The sequence below is a fragment of the Anomalospiza imberbis genome, chromosome 2 (genome assembly GCF_031753505.1).
Source record: "Anomalospiza imberbis isolate Cuckoo-Finch-1a 21T00152 chromosome 2, ASM3175350v1, whole genome shotgun sequence".
NCBI classification, from domain to species: Eukaryota; Metazoa; Chordata; class Aves; order Passeriformes; family Viduidae; genus Anomalospiza; species Anomalospiza imberbis.
This window is the reverse complement of record NC_089682.1, coordinates 6209600-6235118: the sequence shown is the minus strand read 5'-3', so window position 1 is coordinate 6235118 and position 25519 is coordinate 6209600. Positions and strand designations below refer to the sequence as shown.

At 42.6% G+C, this 25519-nt stretch overlaps 1 protein-coding gene and 1 long non-coding RNA gene across 2 annotated transcripts in view; one reads left to right on the top strand and one right to left on the bottom strand.

Moving 5' to 3' along the window:
* The window catches only part of LOC137468205 (V-set domain containing T-cell activation inhibitor 1-like), a 31413-nt gene extending 7094 nt beyond the window's left edge, over positions 1-24319 (top strand). The window contains exons 2-6 of the mRNA XM_068179680.1: positions 12794-12876; positions 13293-13345; positions 17986-18324; positions 19461-19496; positions 22707-24319. Of these exons, the coding sequence (XP_068035781.1) occupies positions 12869-12876; positions 13293-13345; positions 17986-18324; positions 19461-19496; positions 22707-22810 (540 nt within the window). The 5' untranslated portion in view covers positions 12794-12868 and the 3' untranslated portion in view covers positions 22811-24319. The remainder of the gene's footprint in view (positions 1-12793; positions 12877-13292; positions 13346-17985; positions 18325-19460; positions 19497-22706) is intronic.
* LOC137468208 (uncharacterized) lies at positions 13373-14618 on the bottom strand. The gene is made up of 2 exons (XR_010995797.1): positions 14266-14618; positions 13373-13920 (listed from the first exon to the last, which is right to left on the bottom strand). It is a non-coding gene; the product is annotated as an uncharacterized lncRNA (long non-coding RNA).
* Positions 24320-25519: the final 1200 nt, after the last annotated feature.

The window sequence follows — 25519 nt, the reverse complement described above, 5'->3', positions numbered from 1 at the left end:
TTTATATCTAAGTTCTTTCAAAAACTCATTGCTCATCCAGACTGGACGTTTGCCTTGTCAACTCATCTTTTGGCACACAGGGACAGTCTGTTCTTGTGCTCTCAAGATCTCTGCTTTGAAGCACACCCATCTCTCCTGGACTCCTTTGTTTTCAAGGGCTGCTTGCCAAGGAACTCTCTGAATAAGTCTCTTACATAGGCCAAAGTCTGCCCTCCGGAAGTCCAACGTAGAAATCTTATTGATAGTCCTCCTTATTTCACCAGTTATCGAGAATTCTATAATTTCATGATCACTGTGCCCCAAGCAGCCTCCAACCTCCACATCAGCCACCAGTCCATCTCTATTTGTGAACAACAGGTCTAGCATAGTCCCTCTCCTGGTGGGCTTGCCCACCAGCTGTGACAAAAAGTTACCCTCCACACACTCTAAAAACTTTCTAGACTGCTGTTTTTCTGCTGTATTAAGTTCCCAGCAGATGTCTGGTAGGTTGAAGTCACCTACAAGAACAAGGGCTGATGATCCTGAAACATTGTTCACTTGCTTATAGAATAAGTTGTCCACCTCTTCATCCTGGTTGGGTGGACGATAACAGACTCCCAGTAGGATGTCAGCCTTGTTGGCCTTCCCCTTAATTCCTACCCATAGGAATTAAGGGTAGGAATTACCCATAGGGACTCAACTTCGTCATCATTAGTTTCAATACCTATGAAATCCAAAACCTCCCTAATATAAAGGGCCACCCCTCCACCTCTTCTCCCTTTTCTGTCTCTTCTGAAGAGCTTGTAGCCATCTAGTACAGTGCTCCAACTATGTGAGGCATCCCACCACGTTTCTGTGATGGCACCCAACCAGCAATTAGCGGCCGTAAAATACACGTATTTAATGGTGTTTCTAAGATCACTGGCACAGACACAATCTCTGTAGTGCTCCAACCCACTTCTGCCTGGATTTCCAAAGAACAGTTGTTATCTAGGTGATGCAAAAGTCATCAGTTGTGCAAAACTCTAGCCCAAGAGCTCAGAGGGTGCCAAAGCAGATGTGCCACATGCACTTGATACTGTGCAGAGGAGATTTGTGTCTGTGGCACTGCAGAGACAGAAACAGCTCCTGCAGCTACCCAGAGATACCAGATCACAACTGTGGAGCTACAACCTGTTCCTGCCATTGCAGAAGCAGGTACTGGATCATCCTAGGGAAAAAAACACGTCTGGTGTGAGATAGCATCAGAAGATATTTCACAGGGTGTTAATCAATGGAAAGGACAGAGCATGAGTTCAAGGGAAGTAAGGATGAGTGTTGGGAGCAGGAAATGTCACACAAGTAGTGCTTCAGTCAGAGCACTACCAAGACCTCTCAGCAACACTGGTAAAGGTAAACGTTACTGTTTTGGAAAGGAAAAACAGCATTTGGGGGAAGACAAGTTCTAACAACCCAGCTGTGGGTCAGTGCAATGCTCTGCTGAATTTTCAAGCCTTAAGTGGGTCGTGCATTTCACACCTTCAGCTTCCACTTCAGGGCTAGTTGAAAATAGGCTACAAAACAAAGTTCACCTAAAACTTTCACAGGGGGATTTCCTACATTGAAAGTGTAGAACCACAAAGAGGTCTGGCTGATCTTTCACAGCATGAAACCTTGTGGTTCTGCACAAACTGCTGCTCTTTCTTTTCAAGTCATTGCTTACCAACATGCTCCAAACAGCATAAGCATCTAAAACAGATGCTGTTTGGCATCTCTGACACTGAGAAAAATTTAGTTTGGTGCACTCTATACTGCAAAAAAGACAAGACAGCAGCAACCCATGTGCTGCTCCCCTGCTGTAGATGCAGCTGTCTGTATGGCCAGAAAGTTTCCTTTATAAAACAATCTCACACAGTTGATCCAGTGACTCACTGCTAAGGTACTTTGTTTGGGCCATATCCAAAGGGACCTCCACCACAGCCCACAGGATGACCCTACCATCCCCTACCAAGTGGCCACCAGATGCTATTGCAACACAAGACATCTGGCAGAATTTATTAGCTTGATACCATCTGGCTGATTTCAGATATTCATTCTCCAGCCTACTTTCAGCTGTGTCCTACTTTCAGATGAAAATTATTGTTCTCTCTAGATTTAAACATACTGATGAGAGGGTTATGTGGCTACAATCAAAAAAATCATCCTCTGAAGTAATGATGGTTCATTACCAGAGCTCCCTTCTCACCGAAACATTTCACCTTAGAAGAGCAAGCTAAAGGCTATTTTTAAAAAGTCAGTAATTTTTAATAGCTATGTCCCCCCCCAGTTCTTGGAAGCCATAATAAATTTACATATTGGGTTGTGATCTTCAGTTGTTAAGTTCAAGGACTGGCTTAACTTTTCCCATTCTATCACAACTCAGAGATCAGCACCAGCCAATTGCACAACGATGTAATTAACAGTTCACAACCTGGTTTCTTTAAGAGCAGTAAGGTTTGTTGGATCAAGCAAAATACCTGCTTAATTCCTCCCTCTTTCCCCCAACATCCCTTGTAGCCCTTTACTGTCCACTGGGGGAAAGGGGAGACCAGGAATGGGAGGAGATGGGTTTGGATTTTTAAAACCAGAGCTGTTGGTCATCTTCCAATTCTAGAAGAGCAACACTTCAACCAAGTACAGCTTTCATTTAAAAGATCATTTTTTTAAAAAAATCCTGCTGACGTCCTACAGTCTCCAACAGGAAAACCAAGGCACTGAACCACCACAGAAAAAGCAAAAGTAACACACAGCCCTTCCCCACCGAGACACATGCACAGATAATAATGAAACAAGTTTCAGTAGGGTCCCACACGGACCTAAAGGAGAGAGCAGGTAACACGAAAATTAATTTACATGCACACAGCCATGGGAAGTATAGGACACCACTGTCAGAAAAGGGTAGGGGTGAAAATGCCACCTTTTTCTCATGCCACGGTTCTGAGCAGAAACCTGTAAGTAGGAAGAAAACACAAGTGGTCCTTCGGAGAGGTTCAAAAGAAAGGAGGAGTTCCTTACTTTGCTTCCAAACCCCAAGCCTTTTACTTTGAAAAGCAGCCAGCACCTCCCTGTGCAGCTGTGATTAGAGTCAGGGGTAAAAAAATGCTATTAATGCTATTGCACTAATAACAGAAATTGCTCTTTTGCTGGTGGGACAAGAATGAGACAAGATCTGATCATGCTTACACAATGCTTGAGAGATGAGTGCTCCAGATAGAAAATCATTTGGCTGAACTAAATGTGAACCAGGCATTTAAAAGATCTGAAAGCTTTAAGAACACTGAGAAACATTGCAGAGCATGGGCCCTGCAGGAAGTGTTTATGATCCCCACTCTTCCTTCTCCTATTTACACAAATTGACTGTTACAGACATTTTCTTCAGACAAAAAAAATGCATCCACCTCAACTATGAAGCCAAAAGTCTACAGTCCTTCAGCACCTAGGCAAAATCTCTCTGTATGACTGTTCTGCACTTGGAACAATCATTTACAGATCAGCAAAAGAAGCATGGAGTGCTTACAGGCATTTTAAGGGCCTCTGCTTGGGATCCTGTTCATAACTATCTCTGACAAACAGAAGCTAATTGGACATTAATATTACCCTGGTCATAACACAGCCATACAACTGGAAGCTTTCTGCTCCAACACCAGAGCAGGTATGTGTAAAAGACTGTGTAGGCTTCAGCTTCATAAATATTTTCTAAAAGCAAGGGTTGGGAAAGCAATTCCGTGGGGAAAAGGGGGTCAGGTTTAAACCTGCAATATTTGGCAAGTCTCAGTCTTATTTTTGTCACTGGTTCAAGAGTCCTTGAACCACTAGGACTAGTACAAAGTATTCTATTTACTAGTACAAAGTATTCCATGAATACTTGGTGCTTTACTATAGGCATCTTTGGAAAAAGCCAAGTTGGGCTCCTGGAGAAGGGAACAGCTTTTCCATTTATTAATTATTTACTTATCTGTTTTCTTTCCTTGCATAAAAAAGGTGTCACTGGAACCTGCAGAAATCTCAGAGATAATTCACCAGCACACCAGTGGTACTGGGTACATGCTATGAATTTCTTGGGAAAAGTTATTCTGTAAACAGCTCCTCTCTCCTCGAAAAGTTCTCACAAACTGCAGTTGCAGGTCTGCTTACAAGAATTGTGAGAAAAACCTCAAATAAAACCCAGACACCTTCACTTTTACTGTGAGAGAACAATGCTCCTTGAGAGACCAGCTCAGGCAGAGGCCAGCTACTTTTGGTTCCTTAGCTCTGACATCAGTGAGCTAATTATTATCATTGATTGGCCCCAGGATTTGTTCCAGGTCTGTAAAAACTTAATGATGAACAGTTGCTCATCAGCATGTTCAAACAACTGCATCTAGTAGCTGAGTAGAAAAACACTGGATGTGACTCAGGCGGTTTCTCTTGCTCAGAGGAGCTGTTGTGAGGGTTTATCTTCCAGGTGTACAGACATTCAGCCAGGGACTCTGTCAGCTCAGTCCCAAGTGAACATTATCCTCCAGGAAGAGCCAAGAAAAGTTACACCAGCCTTGATTAATCTCAATTTCTTTCTCTCCTCTCATGCTGGCACCCTGAACTTCCATTTTCAGACCCACCATTCACAGCATTTCCACATCCAGTGCAGCAGCTTCAACAGCATGGGCTGCTAATTAGCCTCATTTACCTGGGAGGCTCATCAATTTGTCGATGAGTACTTAACTCCCTCCTGTAGAACAAAAAACATTTTCTGAACTGGGTCCAAGTTTCTTCCTCTTCTTGTCTGATAGGAAATATAAGTACAATTATTTTGGCATCACAAGTTAGGGATGAGATATATTGTCCTAACAGGTCGGATAGAGGAAAAAAACAAACTGACTGTTGAGCCTTGGTGGGATTGCTATATGTATCACTAACAACCACATCTTATAGAAAAAGCCTCTTTTTGAGACATTATGCAAATAAAAATATCTAAGGGAAGAGAGGAATCACAATAAGGAAAAGAAACTGGTAATCCTGGAGCTTCTTGCTAGCAAAAATAAACATCTGCATGTCAGGATTTTCCCTGCTCTCACAGTATTGGGCTGGAAAGTCATTTTGGAGAATAGAAATTCTGACATTAGTGTGTTGCACTTCCTCCTATATAGGGCATCAAACAAAAGTAATAAAGGCATTTTATTGACTATTCTGTCAGCTCAAAGCAGTCTCTTGAGCCTGAAATAGTTTCCATTCTGCTTCCTAAGAAATTCCCCCAGAATTTCTTTCCCTTTCTCCCTCTCCCTTGTGATTAGGCTATATCCACTACCAGAATTCAAAACTTCCAAGGGAGGGAGTTTTCCTCTTTCCTTCCTTGGGCTGATAACATTTACTAAGAGGGTTTTATAATCCTGGCCCAGTGTGAAAGGTAGCTGCAGACTGGACCTCCAAAATTGATCATTTTGGAGCTTTACAATCTTAACAGCTCAATACTGTTCATAGGATGGTCTGGGTCTTAAGGGATCTTCAAGATCATCTCATTCCAATCCTTCTCCATGCCCAGGAACATCTTCCTCTAGACTGGGTTGCTCAGAGCCTCACCCGTCCTGGCTTTGGGCTCTTACTTAGTGTTCAGTAACTCAATTATTGTCAAGCTACACCCTAAGTTTTCCTTGCCCTTTCCATCATTTCAGGCAGCAATACCCTCTTTACTCTGTTTTTCCAAGAAGCCTGAACCAGCCTTGTACACGCCTAGCTGTGCATGTACCTTGTCCCTCTGTGGGAGCTTAGTGACAAAGGAAGAGCTCAATAAATTGGGTGATTTCCACGCAAGCAGAGGGGGTCAGCCCATTGAATGATGGAGCTGCAAACTATTTGCAGAAATTTAAACTAGGTGGAGATATTTCAGTGTAGGGAGGTTTCTGCAAGTAAAAGACCAACAACAGGATTAGGCTTCCATCTTCATTTTTATGACATGATTATTTCACATAGGGAATCTCTAATCCAGGTGGCACAAAGCCCTTTAAGGCAAATAGTAACTACAATGGGAGAGAAAGGCCATGAGACAAAAAGCAAGGAGAAATACCTGTCAATCACATCCATACTATGCAAGAACTTCCACATATTCCAATCCATTTTGGTCCTTCTTGCCTATATCCGTCTTATGAGGAGTTGTATGCAGGAATTCCTACCGCTTGACATAATTAATAGATAATTCATGTGTGGAAGGCCAGAGGAAAGATAGTGAGGTATTTTTATTTCACCCATCTTCTCTCTACTCCAACAAGTTTTTAGCAAGAACCTCACACACACTCAATCAGTAAGAAGGCAAAATAATAATTTCAGAGATTATGGCACATGTGCACAGATGTTGAGGTCTCCAAAATTATGCTAGCGACTCAGACTGGATCATCACTCTTCAAAACCAGGTCTCATTTTTACATCTCCAGACTGGATCATCACTCTTCAAAACCAGGTCTCATTTTTACATCTCCAGATTGGATCATCACTCTTCAAAACCAGGTCTCATTTTTACATCTCCAGATCATCCACTTTAGAAGTATTAGTACTGATCACTGTTGTATTAATCCAAACATTCTCACTGATATCAGTTAAATTAATAATGCCTTCAGGACTCTTGACATAATTTAATCTAAGGATCAGCTTAGCTGCTTTGTTGTTGAGCACTCCAGAGTCAGGCAATACCACTAATTTAAGGGTTAGTTTAAGCAGATGCCAGAGGAAAAAAAAAGACCTCAGTGAAGAAAAAAAAAATTAAATCCTTATTTCCATGTTAACATTCCAGACTACAATACCTGTGTAGGTTAAACAACACTAAAATAAACCATGATACAGGGAGTACTAGAAGCAGATGTTCAGGCAGGAACTGCTTCCAAAATAAGAAAAAATACATAACATAGATTCAGCTGAATGAACCCTTGTCTCCTTCTGCAATGCTACTTGGGAGCTACTTCTTTAAGGCTACAGTTTCCTAAAAGGTAAAGCCTCACATACCTATGCCTTTTTCACATAACTGCAATCTCTTGAAAGAAGAGATCTTTATTCTTAGGAAGAATAATTTATTCACCAAAAGAGGAAAAAAACAATATTTTGTTGGAACTGGAAGATAAAGAGCAGTGGAAACTCTCAGAAAGGCAAAAAGGAATTGAGAAAAAGAAGAACTTTTGTGGGACCTGTCAGAAGGACTTTACAAAAAGGAACCATGGCTTTTTGGTCTTATTCCAGAAACTCCATCAAAGGGCACCACACACCACCAGTCACAAAGAATAAATCTCCCCCATGAGCATGAGGGTCAAGGAGGGGAGACGCCTCATACTGCTTAGGCTGTGCTTCCTGAGATATCACAGAGTGTCAGATCTGCAGAACTCAGTCCCAGGAGGGCTTAGGACACAGAAGATGGGATAGGTGAGGCTGGGAACACTTGCTAGGGATTTGGAGGGAAGAAATCCCTCCCTATGCCAAGAGTCTTTCCAACAGGAAGAAAGCAAATGGAAGGCACTGCCCTGCCAAACAGCAGCAGCATTCTCTTCGAAAGCTAAATGCTCAATGTGGCACAAAAGTTCTCACACAGAGAATAAAGCATGTCTTAAGAGAATGAGATGAGGGCCCACTACTGAAAATTACAGACAGATGTCATGCCAAATTGCCTAACACTGACGCCACAAGCAGCAGAGACACGACATCTCCCTGGAACGAGCACAAAAATCCTCCTCGTTCCTGGATTTGCTTTCACACAAGGCAGCAAAGCAGATGGCAGAAAAAATCTCTCAGAAATAACAGCTGGAAATATAGGTGCCATGGATCTTGACCATCTGAGAATTCAATCTGACCAGACTTAACATGGAACCACCAAATACCCACAAGACTGTAGCACCATTTGCTCAGGGTTGAATTCTGTTCACTCATACCAAGAGCATGCTTCCTTCCCCCTGAAACTTGAAACGAAAGGTGCCACTTTTAGCATCAGTCCCCTGAGCCACCAAACTCTTCTCATTTTACAAAGCCACAGACCAGTTTAGTCTGAGAGCTATTTAGAATGGCTGTTCTGAAATCAAGAACACAGTCTAGCTTCCCAAAGCTTCCAGTCTGCTAAATGTGCGAGGTCACACACAGTCTGGTTTTGGCCAGACACCTCTAGAGTTTTGCTATTTTCCTTCAAACCCTTGGGAACATGTTTATTTACATTTGAATTCTGGAACCTGATCCACTATAAATTGAAATTCCTGTTTTCCCTGCACATTTTATTTCCATACACAGAAATAAATTCCTCTTTTCCAAAGCTGTTTATTTAAAAGTCTAAGTTCCTGCAGCAGGACCTGTATGCGGTACAGTGGAGCAAGCAAGTGGCAACAGGGGTGGGAAGGGGTCTGGAGCACAAGTCTGGTGAGGAGCAGCTGAGGATGTTCAGCCTGAAGAACAGAAGGCTCAGGGAAAACCTTATCACTCTCTACAATTATTTGAAGGAGGCTGTAGCCAGGTGGGGGTCAGATTCTTCTCCCAGACAAGTGACAGGATCAGAAGCGGCCTCAAGTTGCACCAGGGGAGGTTTAGATTAGAGATCATGAAAAAATTTAAGGATTATAAAGCACTGGAACAGGCCACCCAGGGAAATGATGGAGTCACTATCTGTGGAAGCGGTCAGAAAATATGTAGAGGTGGCACTTGAGGGCATGGTTTAGTGGCAAACACAGCAGTGGTGCTGGGTTGACAGCTGGACTTGATGATCTTAAAAGACTTTTCCAGCTTTAATGATTCCTTGATTCTACAGCTTTCCACCAGGAGCAAACCACACACCACCACCATTCATTCATTACTCCCAAGAAGGAAAATCTTTTCAGATCAGAAATGCCTTTGATAATCTTTCAGTCCCCAGAGCCTATTTGTGGCCCACGACAAGCCTTAAAACAGGCCATGGGAAATTCCAGCAGCATGGGGAAACACAGGAAAGCCCAAAGGCAGCACCCCACCCACAACCTCCATGGCTGGGCTGGTGTGACTGGAGCACAGGGAGCCCCAGTGCACAGTAGATAAGGGCAAATCCAGAGAATTACAACTTTATGAAGTTTGCCAAAACAAACAAACATGAAAACCAGGCCAGCCACCCACAGCAGGCCACCTGAAGATAAGGATCCCAAACCAAGACTCAGCTGTCACCACAGCACATTTTGCAGCCTGAAGCCCCAGGCAGTCCCCCAAGGAAGCCGAGGACACTCCTATCCACTGCCTTGAGCCACAAGGGCGGCTACAGAAACACTTGCTGGCACCACTCACAAAATTCCAGGAGACAGCTTTTAAATTAGGGCAATTTCAAAACCTAGAATCCTTGAAGAGGAAGCCAGTGTCATTTTTGACTGCGGATCAGCATGCACCTCTCTCTGAGATGTCTTAAATCTCTCTCCTTGAGCTAATTATAGGACAGGCCTGTAAATGATACCTCATGTTGTTTATAGGTTGCTTTCAGATAAGACCAGAAGTAATCACAGAGTTTCGGTACAGGCTGTTGCATCATAAAACTTTCTCTAAGAAACCAGGCTGTAATTTCCACTTGCAAACTCACTCATTAGCTTTCTATTAACTAAGGGCTTTTACCTAAAGGTAATAGGACTGTTACTGTGGTTACATGAGAGAAATGACGGCAAATTGCCTTGATGTGGGTAAGGAATAGCAAGGTGGCATTTTTCAGCTCAGGGTACACTCAGGATTTCACAAAGTCATGGAGAAAGGTACCTCCCCCACCCTCCTACAAGCATCATTAACAACAGTCACTTTGCATAAATCTGTTTTCTAAAGCCAAAGGTATGCAAAGGAGGGAGGGGAATAAAAAACATTCTTGAAAAAATTACCAACGACTAAGCTACCAAGCTTTGCCAGGTGCTCAATGAGATGCTCACACCTTGGCAGTGGCCTTCATTCATCTGCTAGGTGATTCTAGCTAATCCTTTCATAATTACTGCTGCCTTCTCCACCTTGTATCACCATTCATTCAGTGCTCAGTGCTGGATGGTGCCAGGTGAAGTGGAAGAACTGAAAAAGCAATGAGTTCCTTCAGTTTGTCTTGCCCACTTAGTTCACAACCATTTTGATATCAGTGTCACACTCTGTGGTCACCACACAGGGAGAGTTTTAGTGCTACCAAGAGCATGATAACTTTGACAGCAGTTTTTCACCCCATCCCTCCTGCACTGGAAAGGGACAAGTGGAAACCATTTGCTTTGGGACACAAAGCCCTGCTATTCTACAGGAAACACATGGATACTTCACTACTTGATTAATTTAATTTTAATGCAGGCTGAGCTAGCGTGCTCAATACATGGCCTTGCACATATGACACAAAAGTTGGATGACAAAGACTGTCAAGATCTTAACTTTACAATTTAATCATATGCTTTGCAAGTTAATCATACATTTTATAATTTAATCATATATTTTAATTGCACCCAATGCCTTCGTTATTTCAGGTAGTTTAGCATGTTAAAGAGTTACTAATTAGCATTTGAATTCTTCAGGAAGTGATTATTCATTGCAAAGCCTTACTCAATTATTTTAACCTCTGGAAAAAGTCCTAAATAATTTCTACAGCTGATTTATATCATAAATAAGTCAAATTTTATATTTGGAAAAAAATTAGAAAGAAAAAAACTGTTAGTTTCCAAACTTCCAATTCATTTAAACAAGAAATGGAAAATAAGAAAATGAAATATCAAATAGAAACTGTTTTAAGTGCTTATCCACATGGTGCATGAAACATCTTACACCAGCTCAACTAAACAGACAGGAACAGATCTCTCCTTTAGGGTTCTAGGAGCATCAAGTTAAGTCAGCTCAAGCCAGGAAAAAAGTTATTTCAACTAAACAGTACTGAAGCTAGACTATCTGAAGTATTCCTGTGGTTTGATTCTGCTTCCTTATAAAAAGGCCTGCATTGCTCTCTTTATGCACAAGCTTAACTTCAGTAGGGAAGTAACACCAGCTCGTGGATGGCAAGAGAGCTCAACATGCACAATTCAGACACAGTTTGGTATCTCAACTCTGATCTCAGTCACTCCCCAGTCCAAAACTTCCTAAGAGGCATTTCTGAGAACCAGAAACTCCACAGGGACTCCGTGGGAGGAAGCCAGCCAAAGGCAGGGACACAAACCAACCTGCTGTGCTGGAACAACCACCCTGGTTTTCCTGGAGTCAGAATCAAAACTGCCAGAAAATGACTGACCCTCCAGAAGAATTATACAACTTTCAGGAGCTCTGCCTTGTGGGTCACTCCTGTCTGCTGCTACTGCACCTTCAAAAAGGCCCTGTTAGCTGGCCACACATGCCAAAATGTTTCAGTGTTTCTGAATAAGGAGATTACCATAAGGGCCACCTGTATGTACAGAGAGAGTGGACACAGCCACAGTACCACAGAGCACCTTCAGCATGGCCAGAGACCTCGCTGCTGCCTCACAGGACAGGCTGCTGGGGAGGCCTGGCCCAGCAGAACAAGTTTGCTCCTTGGTATTTTGGCAGCCTTCTGTGGATTGGAACATCTGCACAAAGCTGAGAGGGCAGATAAACTCTTCTCTTGGCACAGGCAACCACGATGAGAGGACACAGCCCCAAACTGCACCTGGGGAGGTTGAGGCTGGATATCAGGAAGAATTTCTTCACAGAAAGGGTGGTTAAGCATTGGAGTGGGCTGCACAGGGAGGTGGTGGAGTCAGCAGACCTGGAACAGTTCAAGAAACAACTGGACATGGCACTCTGGTCTGCTGACACATGTTAGACTGTCTCAGAGGTCTTTTCCAACCTAAATGATTCTGTGATAGGAGTGACCATCAGTGCCTCAGTTTCATTGACAACAGCTAGGCAGGAAGGAAACAAACATGGAATAAACTCCCATAAATGTATACCCTTGCCCAAAACATTAACCTCCTCAGTGGGGAGAGAGGCAACCACAGGAGTCCAGGCAGTACACACTGTTAATTCAAAAAAGCCAACAATGGCTTTTTTGTTTGCCACAGGATGGGGCTACTGAACAATTCATAAGCAGGGCTTGGCCATGAGGAGAGAGGGAAGGACACAAACCCAGGTCTTGCTCGCCCCAGGAAGCAACAGTGTGCCAGGAGCAACAGCCAGGAGAACAGCACCAGCACCTTCCCCACACAGAGCTTCCTCAGTGGGAAGAGAACCTTGGCTAAAACACTGCTTCCACCGTCAGAATCACCTCTGGAGCACACAGAGAGGAGCAATCACTCAGATATTTGTACTCCTTAATCTACAAGATATCTACAAGATCCTATGAGGATGGCAAAAGGAAGGCCAAACTCCACATTCATTCCCATCTCCACTCCTGCTCCATTTTGGATTTTTTTCCTAAGAAAGTACCTGGTTTAAAAGCCTCCTCAAAGAAACTCTTTTCATTTTCCTTGCAGGCTTATTATTTTGTTGGGAGATGTGCCGCTTTGGTGGTATTTAGCAGTTTGATGGTGCCTACATCGCCTGATAAATACAACACCCATCAGGTTTCTCCACTCTCTTTGCTCTCAGCTGGCTGCAGAACAAGAATCCCTTCACCAGGCTGAGAGCCGAGGGCTAGTCAGTGCAGGGCTTGTGACTCACATCCATCCTACACAGCAAAATACATTTTTTGTATTGCAAGAGTGTATGCCAAAGCAAACACACCGTGAATCTACATATACAGACTGTAAATGATACATACCCAGAAAATATATAATAACACACCATGTTTTACATACACAAAGTGAAAGAAAACAGCAAATGAAGCAGCAATAAATAAACTATTCTCTCTTATAACAAAAACTAAGAGCCTTTCACTCTTTTGCAGAGACACAAGCAGCAGCTGAAGCATCTGGTGAAGCTCCTGACAGGGACAGATTCCCAAGGGCTGGGAGGCACAAAAATGAAATGGTAAGCTATGCTTTTCCTTGGGCTGTGAAGGAGCTGAAGTTTTGGGAACAGAAGGAATTTCATTTAATTCCCAACAGAAAATAATCTCAAGATCAAACTATGACTACATACATGCACTAACATTGTGTGTGAAGGCAAGAGCGAAGTACAGGTCTGGTGTTGGCAAACGAAGCCTTGTCCCATCGTGAACACTGAGAAACCTCAGTTCTACAGGCAGCAGATAAAACCCACACCAAGACTAGATGGCAAAACAAGCCAGGGTTTCTAACCCAACCAGCTTCATATCCAAATTACCTTCACAGATGAGGGCGCTTGGGAAAATGGCATAAATTACACCAGAGAAAAGGTCTTTGATCTCTGTTCTAGCATTCTAACAAAGCATTTGACCTTTCTCTCTTCTCTCTCCTTCTCATTAGGGAGACTGCTCTCTGGATGGTTGCCTGCTTACTGCTTGCCTCTCTGCCCAGAGGTAAATATTCCATAGTGCGCACCTAGGAATTTGCAGAGGCATTTACATGCAAACACACAAAGTACAAGCAGAATCTTGGAGCAAAACAGAGCAAATGAATGCATTGCTTTGCATACATTTCATCACAGTCCAAGGTTTTGGAGTAAAGGTTGTAACCCTCAGATAAACTTCTGTATCCAAAAGAAGTGGTTTTCAAATTTAAGGTGTTTCAGACCCATAAACATTTATCTATAGAGTTTATCCTGCCACATCCTTAAAAGTACCCCACCACTTTAATAATATTAAAGATTACTTGGAATCTCATCCTTTACAGCCCCAAACCATCTTGCATCTGCTCAGTTCTAGCAGAGTTGACTTTCTGACATTACATGAATTAGATACCATCTTCCCTATTAAAAGGATAAACTAGTACATGTTGTTGAGAGAACTTTATACGAGATGCAGCTTCCTTATTGACATTCTTTCCTTAAAGAAAGCAGGAGTAAGACCTCTGTGTGTGGTCAGGACTCCTCTGTTTGCCCAGAAGTGCCTCACATTTGCCAGACACTGTGGTGGGTAAGGATGCTACACTTCTCCTGGAAAACAAGGGGGGAACAAAAAGCCCAATCTTCATGAGCTTCCCTGCACCACTCGTCAATTACTGAAGCAGGAGTGTTACCTCATTACAGGAATCTTACAGATTGACTAAATTGTCGCATTCAATTTCATCTTAACAATTTTAAACATTTCATCACTATTTAAAACACACAATTAAAAAGGAATCCACAAAACAAACTCGTCCCACTTTCCATTCAAGCTTCACAACTACAAGTGAAAGCTGTGTAGCAATATTCATCTCCTCCAAGGGGAAGAGCTGCCCCTTCCATGTGCAAAGCTTACTTGGTAGGTAAGATGAGCACTATTAATCCTTATTTTCATACCTCAGCAGCAGCTGCCACCACAAGGCTGCTTCAGTTTTCTGGCCAGGAAGCTCCCTGCTTCCACAGCTCCTGCTGCAGCAACAGCCTCGGTGGGAAGCTTACCAAGCACTATCAGCAGGACTTCACTATTCTTCTCAAGACTGGCTTCTATAAGGACACGTTGACTTGCCCCCAGAATTCTGTTCTCCCAATCTACAAAAGACCTCTTGCAGCTGTGGGCTGATTAAATAACTCATTACAGCAGATTTCAGTCACCTGCTCTTATCCCAGCCAGCTTCAGCAGTGCTTCCTTTTTTGCCTCCTTCTGCCCTGATTTTACCAGCTGGGAGCAGCGAGGGCAGGGTGGGCTGATCCCTGTGGGTGTTCATAGAGGCCTCAGGAGTGTTACAAGGTTTGTACACCATGCCATGGAGGAGAGGGAATGGGTATGGCTCAGCTCAGATATGCTAAATACTGGTGTCCTCCATCTTCAGAAAAAGAATCAAGACCAAATAGGTGCACCTCCAAAACCAGTATCAAAGGTACAGGTGTCCACAGCCAGGAAGTAGGACCCACACCCTTCCTCCCTCTTTTGCTCATTAGGAAAATCCTTATTGTCCATTTTTTCTGAAAAGAGCTACAAGCTTTGTTTGTCATCTTTTCTTCAAGCACAGTACCATGCATTGCAAGCACTCTCTCTCCTCATGGCACCCTGCAGACAGGACTATTCCCACCAGGAAAGTCTCTCCCTCCTCTTCTGGAGGCTCCTTGCTTCCCCTGCCTGCCAACCCCCTGCAGCAGGCTCAGGCACACTCCTCTCCCACTGTGGTTTCCTGACCACAGGCAGGGCCAGCCAGAACCACAATCTGCTTTCACACATGGCCTTGCCCTAGGGACACTGCTGAGCAGTGAGTGACTTTGCCTGTCAGGATCAGGATGAAAGCACTAGAGACAGTATTTTGTGTTCTGGCTCAAATGTTTATTCTTTCTTATCTATATTACAATCTTACAAGTTGTGAATTCTACAGCATTCTACTAACAAGCTACAAAATGGCCCTGTATCTATCTCTCTACAAGGTCTCAAGGATAAACTATGCAGCTAAGAAATGACACCTAAATTATTTTTACTTTTAACCCAATAACTAATCACTTGTGTCCCGCAATGGGGACTTTTCTGTCCAATTACACAAAACCACCCAAACCCATGGAGAAGAAGGTGAAGAAGAAGGACCAGCCTCTGCCCTAAAACCTCCATCTTGCTTTAAATCTATTACTGCATTCTAAACCCTTAAACTCTGCGTTCTCCACCCTGTGATATTACACACTTCTATTCAAACTCCACCCCCACAATCCCAGTTCTATCATTCCATTTTGGAAGCCTTCTCTGCAGCCTCAGGTCAAATGCAGTGTTCTCTTGGGGGTCTGTGCCTTTCAGCACAGAAAGTTTTAAATTCTCAGTATCCAGGGTTCCAACATTTCCCCAGGCCCAAACAGCTCAGGGAAGGGGCTCAGGCTCCCTCCCCTCCTTCACCCAGCAGTGGCCCCTTGAGGTGTGCTGGGGACGGCTGATGGCCCTGCCTGGGTGTGTCACTGATTGCAGGGCCTGGGGATTGTAGGGTGAGACATGCTGGGGCAGTTAGGGCACAGTACAGGGGAGGCTGAGCTTCGTTATAATTCAAGTGCCCTTTGAGAAGCAAAACCTGGCCAGCAACTGATAACGTTCTGAAAATTACAGAACCACAGAATCAATTAGGTTGGAAAAGATCATCAAGTCTCTGAGATCATCAAGTCCAACCTAGGACCAAACACCACCTTGTCAAGCAGATCATGGCACTGAGTGCCACGTCCAGCCTTTCCTTAAACACCTCCAGGGATGGTGATTCCACCACCTCCCTGAGCAGCCTGTTCCCAGGTCTAATCACCCCGTGAAGAATTTTTTGTCATGGGCAAAGCATAATGACCAAATGGCTCAGCTCTCCACACAACGAGGGGATTCTCCTTCCACCACAAACCAGAAAAAAAGTCTTGGGATATGTATTTTTTTTCAGCTAAAAGCTGACATTGTTGAACAAACTGGGCTGGGATTTTCAGCTGAAAACTCTGAAAACCAAAGAAAAGCAGATGTGTGGTGTAAGAGTTATAACCAAAGACATTTACTTGGCTCTCAGATTCAGCTGTCTGGATCGTCCTTTTCCTTCTGCTTTCATGTCTGGATAAACACAGTGTGACACCAAAGAAGGCTGATTGATATGGAAACAGAGGCCTGAGCGTGTGACATGCTGAGCCATGGCTGATGTCACTGACTTCAAGGGGAAACTGGGACTCTCTTTGGTCTTTAGCCTGACATATGCAGAGAGCTGATGCAAGCCAGGAACACAGGAGTGAGCCCACTGCAACCAAGAATATTTATTTCAATATTGAGTCAATATTTCAATACTATGCTTCACAAAACTTTGGCCATGGAAGCAGACTGAGTTGTTTCACTGTGAATTTTAGCTTTTCTTTTTGGTGCAGTCACAGACTCACACTGCTTTTGTTCTGCTCCGTGCTGGGAATAACTTTTTCGTCCAAATTAATTAATCTGCATTTTAATTTGTAATGTTATTTTATGCAACAGGTTTGGTCAGAGTGCTAATTTAAGCCCACATTCTGTGCTGGAAATACCTAGTTGTTCATGCTTTATAAATACATAAAAAACTTCTTCATTACCCAGTCTACCCTAGAAAATGTGGCACTACAAACTGGTAGGAATTGTCCTACCTGATAGTGGCAGACTCACTCATTTTCACAAGTTTTAGTATGCTTTCAGCTAACTTGGAAGGATTTATAGAAATAATTGTCACCAAAGTTATTAAACGAACAGTGTGTGTAAGTGGGGTGCAGCTGGCTGCCTGCCCTGCCTGTGCCCCTGTTTGCCCACCTGCAGGATACCTTCATCCTGAAACTTGCATGTGCTAGAATTGGCTGGGAAGGTTGGTAACACCTCTGCCTGATGTCAGGGACACCCACCAAGTCTCCCCAAGGTCTTGGAAAAACCATTTCTCTAAAGTGGGAATGACGGACTCTTCTTTCTGGCTGCTGGGAATTAACACCAAAGAGTATGAGAGACCACCAGACAGGGATCAGCAAGAGTGCACCGAGCCAGACCTGCAGGAAAAAGCTCTTTTCTGTCAGACCCTCTGCAAGATTTTGCAGGGAAAGGAAGATGAGAGCTCCCAGCACATTGCTTAACAGTTGGGAATTCTGATCTGATAGCCAAATAATGGGAGCTGTGGGAGACCAAACTCATCCAGGATTTTTCTCCTGGTCTAGCACTGTTTTCACACTTCTCCTTTTTTTCAGCCAGACTTCCTACAAAGCCAGAACTTGTTTCATCATATTTGCCCACCCCCACTTCCCTGCATCCCCTTTTCCTTTTGTGAACTGACCTATTAATTAAAGTCAAATCAGACACCTAAACCCAAAAACTAAGATTCCCAAAAGCTGGAAGAAAAATCACCAGCTAAGGGGGGAAACAAGCTCAAGCAAAAGCCACACTTACAAAGTGGAGGCAACTTGCACATATCAACATCTGTCCTGCTGCACAGCTGGCTGGGCTCTGAGCACACGTGGCCCTCCTGCCTGGAAACAGGAGAACTTGAGAGGGAGAGTGGCAATAATGATGTGGTGAAGCCAAATTGTAGGAAACCTGGTGTCCCTATTTCTGCTGCACGCTGATGGAACTGTCTGGGTTTATTCCAGGGCAGCTGGACACCACGTGCCACGCATTTGTTGGAGAAACTGTGGTTCTGCCTTGCACCATCACCCCTCCTGGAGAGCTGACCCTTTCCAAGTCAATGCTCTACTGGCAGATTGGCACCAAGCTGGTGCACTTCTTTCAGAATGGGCAGGATTCGCTGAAGGGCCAGGAGGAAAAGTTCCACGGCAGAACCAGTCTTTTTCTGGACCAGATGAAGCATGGCAACCTTTCCTTAAAGATCTCCAATGTCCAGTTATGGGACGATGCTGAATATTCCTGCATCTACAGACAGACAGAGAGCCATCAAACAAAGAAATCTACAATTAAACTCAATGTATCAGGTAAGATTTTTTTTTTTTGTACAAAGGAGTGAGTTGAGGGCACCATTTCTTGTTGATAAGCCATATGCAGCCATTGAGAGGGATTACTCCAATTTTTAAAGCAATTTTTAACTCAGTTTCATTCTGTTCCTTGCTTTTGTTGGAAGAATATGTGAGAAAGACAAGATAAATCCTCTTTGTTAAGCTTCAGCACTTCGGGACTCCTAAAGGCAAGGCACCTGCCTCTTCATCCTCCCTTTGAGGAGACATTAAGGAATAATGTCCCCACATTTAAGCATCTGGTTTTTTATGGGTTTGTACTGTCCTTGATCCACTTTGCCCCAGAGGAACAGCAGAGTTAATTTCACTGTTTGCACGTGGGTGTGTGAAGCAGAAGAAGTTTAATCTCTGGCAGTTGGATCCAAAGTCCAGGTCACAGACCCTTTCAGAGGAATGACAGCCAGTTGCTGCTTTCCTTTTCCCTTGCAGCTGGAAGATGGGGATCTGGTGGCATGGCTGGACAGATGCAACAAGAATTTTAATTTTTCCTCCTTAGGAAAATGAGTGAGACTGTAACACGTGTTTGAATAATGCCAAATAATGCCTACAAGCATAGCAACCAGAAGGATGAGGCATTGAGTTTGACCAGCTGACCAACTGAAAAAGAAAATAAAAAAAATAAGGGATACACATCAAAACAAATCATACATTTTTAAGGTGTCCTGCTTGAATAAATCAGCTGGAAACTTTCATTATGCTCAACCACATAGATTTACTTCTGCTTAAAATAGAAAAAAAATATTTTCAAATAATATAAATCTTTTAATATCTTTCTTTGAATGCACATAATTCTCAAGGGAATTTTTTTTTCAAAATGTAAAGTGAAATAATATTTGTTCAAAAAATTTCAAAGCTAAATGATTTGCAGTTTTCAAAATGAAAAATAGGATGTTTTGAAAATGCAGAATCAAAATGTTTCTATCATCTAAATTTTGAGAGCAGCAAGGTGTCTTTTATATTATTCTGTGATCATACTTTAAGTTTGTTTGACAAATGTAGAAAAAAAATAACATTAACCCTTAGATCAATTATCAGAAAAATAGAGAAAGTTCTAGGTTCAAACAATTAACCTTGATTATTGTGGGGTTTTTTCCCAGCTCTACCTAGGATTGAGGAGCCACCTTCCCCTTCTGGTAAGGCAACACTCCTTAACTTGCAAGTGTCTGTGTGATTATCCTGTGCTTTATTTTGTATTGGCAAGATTGGCAAAATGTGCTGAATAGAGGAAGTCCAATAAACTTGGGGTGCTTGTTCTCCCTCACTAAGCCTGGCAAAATTCAGCTGTTTCAGACAGGGAAAAACATCTCCACCACTGAGACAGACCTGGACTGCAGGGAGAAGGATGCTGAAGTGCCAGGAGTCTCGAGTCCATAAAGACACTCACCAGTGTGGGCATCATAAAAATCACTAAAAAGCAAGTAACACAGAAGGCACTCTATTCTGGGAGTTAAGGCCTTTGTAAATTACCTTGGTGTGAATAAACCACAGGATCATCAAGGCTGTGAGACACCTGCAAGGTCATCCAGCCCCACCATCAGCACAGCAGCACCATCACCAACCCCAAACCATGTCCCCAGGTGCCACATCCAGGTGCCTCTTGAGCACTTCCAGAGATAGGGATTCCACCACCTCCCTGGGCAACTTATTCCAATGCCTATAACCACTCTTTCTGTGATTTTTTTTCTAATATCTGAATGTCTCTTGACATAATTTAAAGCCATTTCCTCTCACCCTTTCATTTGAGATATGGCAGGAGAGACCACCCCCCACCTAACTACAGCTTCCTCTCAGGCAGTTCTAAAGTTAAACTACCAGATCAAGAGATCTGGAGGGTCCTTTTGGTAATAAATATTTTAAAACCCCATGATTAATGACTCCACATAAGCTCTTCTGGGAAATTCAGGTAGATTTCATCCAAAGGCAATATTGCAATATAGTGCAGATGTAATTATCTAGGTTTATTCATTACAGAGAAGTAACTACACGAAGGTCATTTGTAAACACTTCTGGAGTGAATTCAATGCAGGAGGGATGTCCAGCTTCTAGATACCATTGTCAGTAAGTTCTTCCCTAAAAATCTTCCTTGCAAGTCAAATGATTCTTATTAGTGCTACAAAGTCTTAAATTGGCATTAAAGCTATAACACTTTGTCATATAAAATCAACAGCAGCAGTTTTCATTTTACTCAGTGGAGCTGGAAGATATGATCCTTTACATAGTAATTATTATATTACATTTAACGTCTTCAGTTCAGCCACACTATGACATTACAGACAGATTAGGCTGCTATAAACTCAAATAGAAACTAAGAAAGAGAAATGTTCCAGTGTTTTATCTCATGATTACACAGAAGAAGCAAAAAAACCAACCAACCAAACAAACAACAATTCTTGTGCCTGATGAGCAAAGAACAACTTGAAAAAATACAGGAAATATCCATTTTTAGACCTAAGCTAGGTAGTCTAGCTGGCCCAAAGGTCTTTCAAAAACAGGAAGTTAAATTCAAGATGGCATTACGTGCTTTCACATTACTTTATAAAAGCAAATAGAACAGAAATTAGAATATCTCCAGCCGTTACCTTCCACAAGAAATTAGAAATTATTGAGGGTTAAACTTCTTAATGCAGAAGCAGTGGAAGATTCTCAAAACTAAATGTGAGTTGTATTTAAATGAGATAGTTGTATATATGTTTGACTCAGCCAAAACCTTCCTGACAGCTACCCCTGAATACAAACTATTTCTTATAATGAAAAGGCATTTTCATTGAGGAAGAAAACAAATAAATTATTGAAACAAAAGGGGAGTGTTTCACTTTAGGAGTACTGAAACACTCCCCTTTGACACCTGATGGCTCTTGTACTGCAGGATTTTTGAGGGACTTGGGGATGAGGCAAGAACAAAAGCCTAACTTTTTAAGTGTAATTTTTTACAAAAAGGGAATTTTTTTTGCAAAAAAGGGAATATTTCCTGTTGTCAACTTCTTTTAAAGAAAATCATCAGCCACAGCTCCCCCCCCCTTTTTTTTAATTTTCAGCAATTTCTTCAGAAAGAGAGAAAGGGAATCTGTTTTATATTAGCTGTTATTTCAGAAGGGACTTAGGAAAATTAAAAAATGACCTGCTGAGAACAAAGGCATTACATACAGAAACAGTTCTTACATTTCACAGTCAACCACATCAACAAATACTATTTTTACATAAAACAGAAACAGATTTAATCTGTTTCACTATGGCTACATATCTGTTTGTTTGCTGCATGGATTATTTTTCCCAACTACTTTAAAAAGCCAAATTTTACTTTTACTCTGAGTGTCTTGCAAGTCTCCTTCTGGGTCAAAAAAAACTAGTTTAACACTTTTCCTGGGAAAAATGAAAGGATCTAGGCCTGGAAGAAGACACAAAAGGCCAGGAGGCTTGTTGTTATAACCCTACATTTATTTCAAAGCATTACTGAGGACTACCTGATGTTTACTTGCTCTCTACACATTAATATCACAAACTCCTTCCAGGAACAGGGGGGAAGCACCCTGGCTAGACATAAATTAACCCCAGTGAGATGCTGACAGCTGATCCCACAGCAATAGGAACAGCGCTTAGGTATATAAAAACCAACATACCGCCTGTTCTTCACAGAGAAGGACTTGGAACACTTATAGGGAAAAAAAAATTATCTTCTTTTTAAGTCAGGGGTTGAAAATCTCTTTTTACTTGTATACTACATCCAGCACAGGTTGAAGGCACCACCTGTGCCAAGGGTGATTTGTGCTCTGTGTCGACGTTGTGGGTTTTGTACCAAGAGTGGCTCACAGTGCTGTTACCACCTAAAGTGTGTGTGACTTAGATTTTTTAATATTTATTACCATTATTTATGGACTCTTAATCAAAACGTCTCCTTCGGGCCCTGAGTAGGAAGAATGAAAATGTATTTTCATCCTGAAATCGTGGAACGGCTTGGGCTGGAAGGCATCTCAAAGATCCCCCAGTTCCCACCCCCTTGCCATGGGCAGGGACAGCTCCCACTAAACAGCTGGCTGGTTGTTGCTTTTCTGTCAGGATTTGAAACAAAGATTCTCAGTCATCCAGAAAAGTTGCATTCATTGTTGCCGAGTTTCTGCACCTTTTCTGTGAAAAAGAAACAAATTTTTGTCCCAGTACCTTGAGACGGTTTTGTCTGGTCTCTGTACAGACACACAAAAAGAGAATTTGAAAATGAGGCAAAATCCATTGTTTTAAAAACAATCCTCCATCAATCCATTCATGTAAAATGTGTCATGCAAACTTCTAATACACTTTTTTGTCAAGCCACCTCTTACATGCTGACTTTCTCTTTTTTATTTTTTCAGAGCAGAATCAGATTCCCTCCAGAAGCCCCGTGGATGTGCCACGTCTGACTGTGCTTCCCCTCTCTTTCCTCCCCCTGGTCCTCCTGGGGCTTTGGCACTTGTAACAGGGGAAGGCAACCTTGTCTTTGGCAAGTTCTCCTCACCAGTGGAACTTTCTGGGCAGGACAGGTCTGTGGGGTCAGTGTGACACCTGCTCCAGAGCACCAAGAGCTGAGAACAGACCAAGCATTAGGTGTTTACGTCCCACATTCTGATGTTCCACAAAACCAAGGGCAGCAAAACTCTGAGGTGGCAAGTCTGCTTTCGCATTTGTTTCTTGGAGTCCCGTTTTAGTGCTGCCAGGATATACAATTTATTTTGGGTTGTGTGGGTTTGCTTTTAAGGATAAAAGGCTCAGAAAACTCCAGGATCAGATTATAGCTGATCCTAGTGAGATCTCTTGCCTCTAATTTGCTGTCCTTCAAGACAACTGAAAGGAGGAGTGGGGGTAACTACTCTCTGTGTCAGACAAAAACTGGAAGTAGGAAGACACTCCCATTTTCTGAAATGTAAGGATGGAAAACTTGTGAAACTTGATTCTGTGGAACTTCAGCTTCTTTTTTCACTCCTAAGCATCATGGGTGATGAGTAAGAGCCCTTTTTTTTCCACAAGAAATGTAGTATTTCTTCAGAAGAAGGGTGAAGCTGACTGAGAAAGAGGGTAGAAGTCCATAAAATATCCACATAAAGGAAGGAAGTGATGCATTACTACAAAATCCACAGCTAAACAAGCCAAAAAATTCAGAAGGCTGAATTCAGTATTATCTTTTTTTTGTCATGAAATATGGCAAAGCTGGATTCTTAACCTGGAACTGTGCAATGAGAAATACTGTGACAATGTTGCTTCTTTAAAAACAGTACCTTTGGTGGGGGAAAAATATTTTAAAGCTCATCAGAATAATTGTAACTAATACCTATGCAAACGAAATGGGTTTATTTCTAGAAATGTTCCATTCAGGTAGCAGAGGTGTCCTGTGCAAAACTTGGGTCCAAAGGATCCTGCATACAAACAATGTCGAGGAAGTGCAGAAGTTTTTTTTCAGGCCAGAACTGCATCTACCCTGTTTCACAAGCAAAAAGCATCCAGAGGACAGCAGTGACTGAACTCGCTGAGCCCTCGGGCAGGGGGGAATGACTCACGAGGATGCACACAAAGTCACTTTGGTTTGGAACAGTTGCACCTTTTTTTTTCCAATGGAGAGACAAGATTGTGTTTGCAAGGAAGGGACAGAAAAAATCAGAGCTTAAAATGGACACAGAGGAGACAGTTACCTTTGTATTTCTTAACTAAAGGCCTTTTCCCCATGGTGGGGAAGAGAAATAAAATCCCACACATGGCCTGTGCCGGTGCTGCAGTGAAGCTCAGCTGATATTTGGCTACCCTGAGGACAGAGCAGCTCAGTGGAACAGCTGGGGTCCAACTGCACACAGAGATTTGCCTATAAGAATTATACATACTGTGACTGTCTTTTTTGTCCCACCCTCCAAATGTTTGTCTCAGAGTTTCTGTATTTTTCAAGTCACAATTTGATTACAAATAAAAACCTGAAATAAAACCAAAAACCCTGATGAGAGCAATCACTTGGTCTATAAGAGTTCTTTATTTGTATTTCAGTTGTTCCCTACAGTTAGAGAGGCTCCTCTGCAATAAGAAGGTTTTAAAAGTAACATCTGTGTAGTTTTGTTGGCCCTAAAAGTCTGGACTGCCTGCCCTCATTTCAAGGACTCCACACTTCTAAAAATCTGATAGCCACTTAAGCAGCCCAGCATTTCTCAGGAATTGTAGAATCCCAGAACAGCTGAGGCTGGAAAAGGTCATTGAGTCCAGCAATTAACTCAGCACTGTCAAGTCCACCATTAAACCATGTCCCTCAGAGCCACATCTACACATCTTTTAAATCCCCCCGGGGTGGCGGTTCTGTTAAACAATCTCAACATTTTGGTGCCAGCTGTGTGTGAGGACACAGGCCTGGCACGTGTCCAGACATGGCTCTGATGGATCAGCAAGCAGAGAGAGACTGGAGACAAATTCCCTTGCCAGCAGTGCCCCTGTCCAGAGGGCTGCCAGGAAAAAAGAGTCTGTCAGGAGCAAGGACTTCAAACCATATCTAATTTATACGTAAAAGTCCACGTTTTGAGTCACACTTGAAAAAAACCAGGAGCCAGTGCATTTTAGGAGCAAACTTTCCTCTTTGCAAAGGGTGTCACAAGACAAAGGGATGTCGAAACAGCACATCCTGAAATAATTTGCTCTAGCTGTGCTAATTGCATTCCCACATAGTGCTGTATGTAGCAACAATCCAGACTGGAATTATAAAATTCCTTAATCATAGCACTGATGGCCACATCAAAAAAGACAAGGGCACATCTTTTAGCCAATGCAGATGGATTTATTTTTGAAGGTGCAAGAATAACTTGGCTGCCTTCTTCCTTTAACAATTTCCTCTTCTCTTCTCTTCTCTTCTCTTCTCTTCTCTTCTCTTCTCTTCTCTTCTCTTCTCTTCTCTTCTCTTCTCTTCTCCTTTCCCTTTAGCCCTTTCCTTCAACCTTTTCTCTTAGTCTTTCTTTTCTAAACTATGGTCAGAGTTTGGGTTTATATCTCATCCCAGGTGCCTTCCAGTTACACTGTACATAAAACATCTAAAACCTCTCCCTCTCCCCCAATTCCTCCCTTTCCCCTCCCCATATCAGTCACACAGCTCTGCCTTTCACCCCTTCTAGATCAACAGGCACTGTGTGAATGCTGATTTAACCTACACTAAGAACAGCATTTT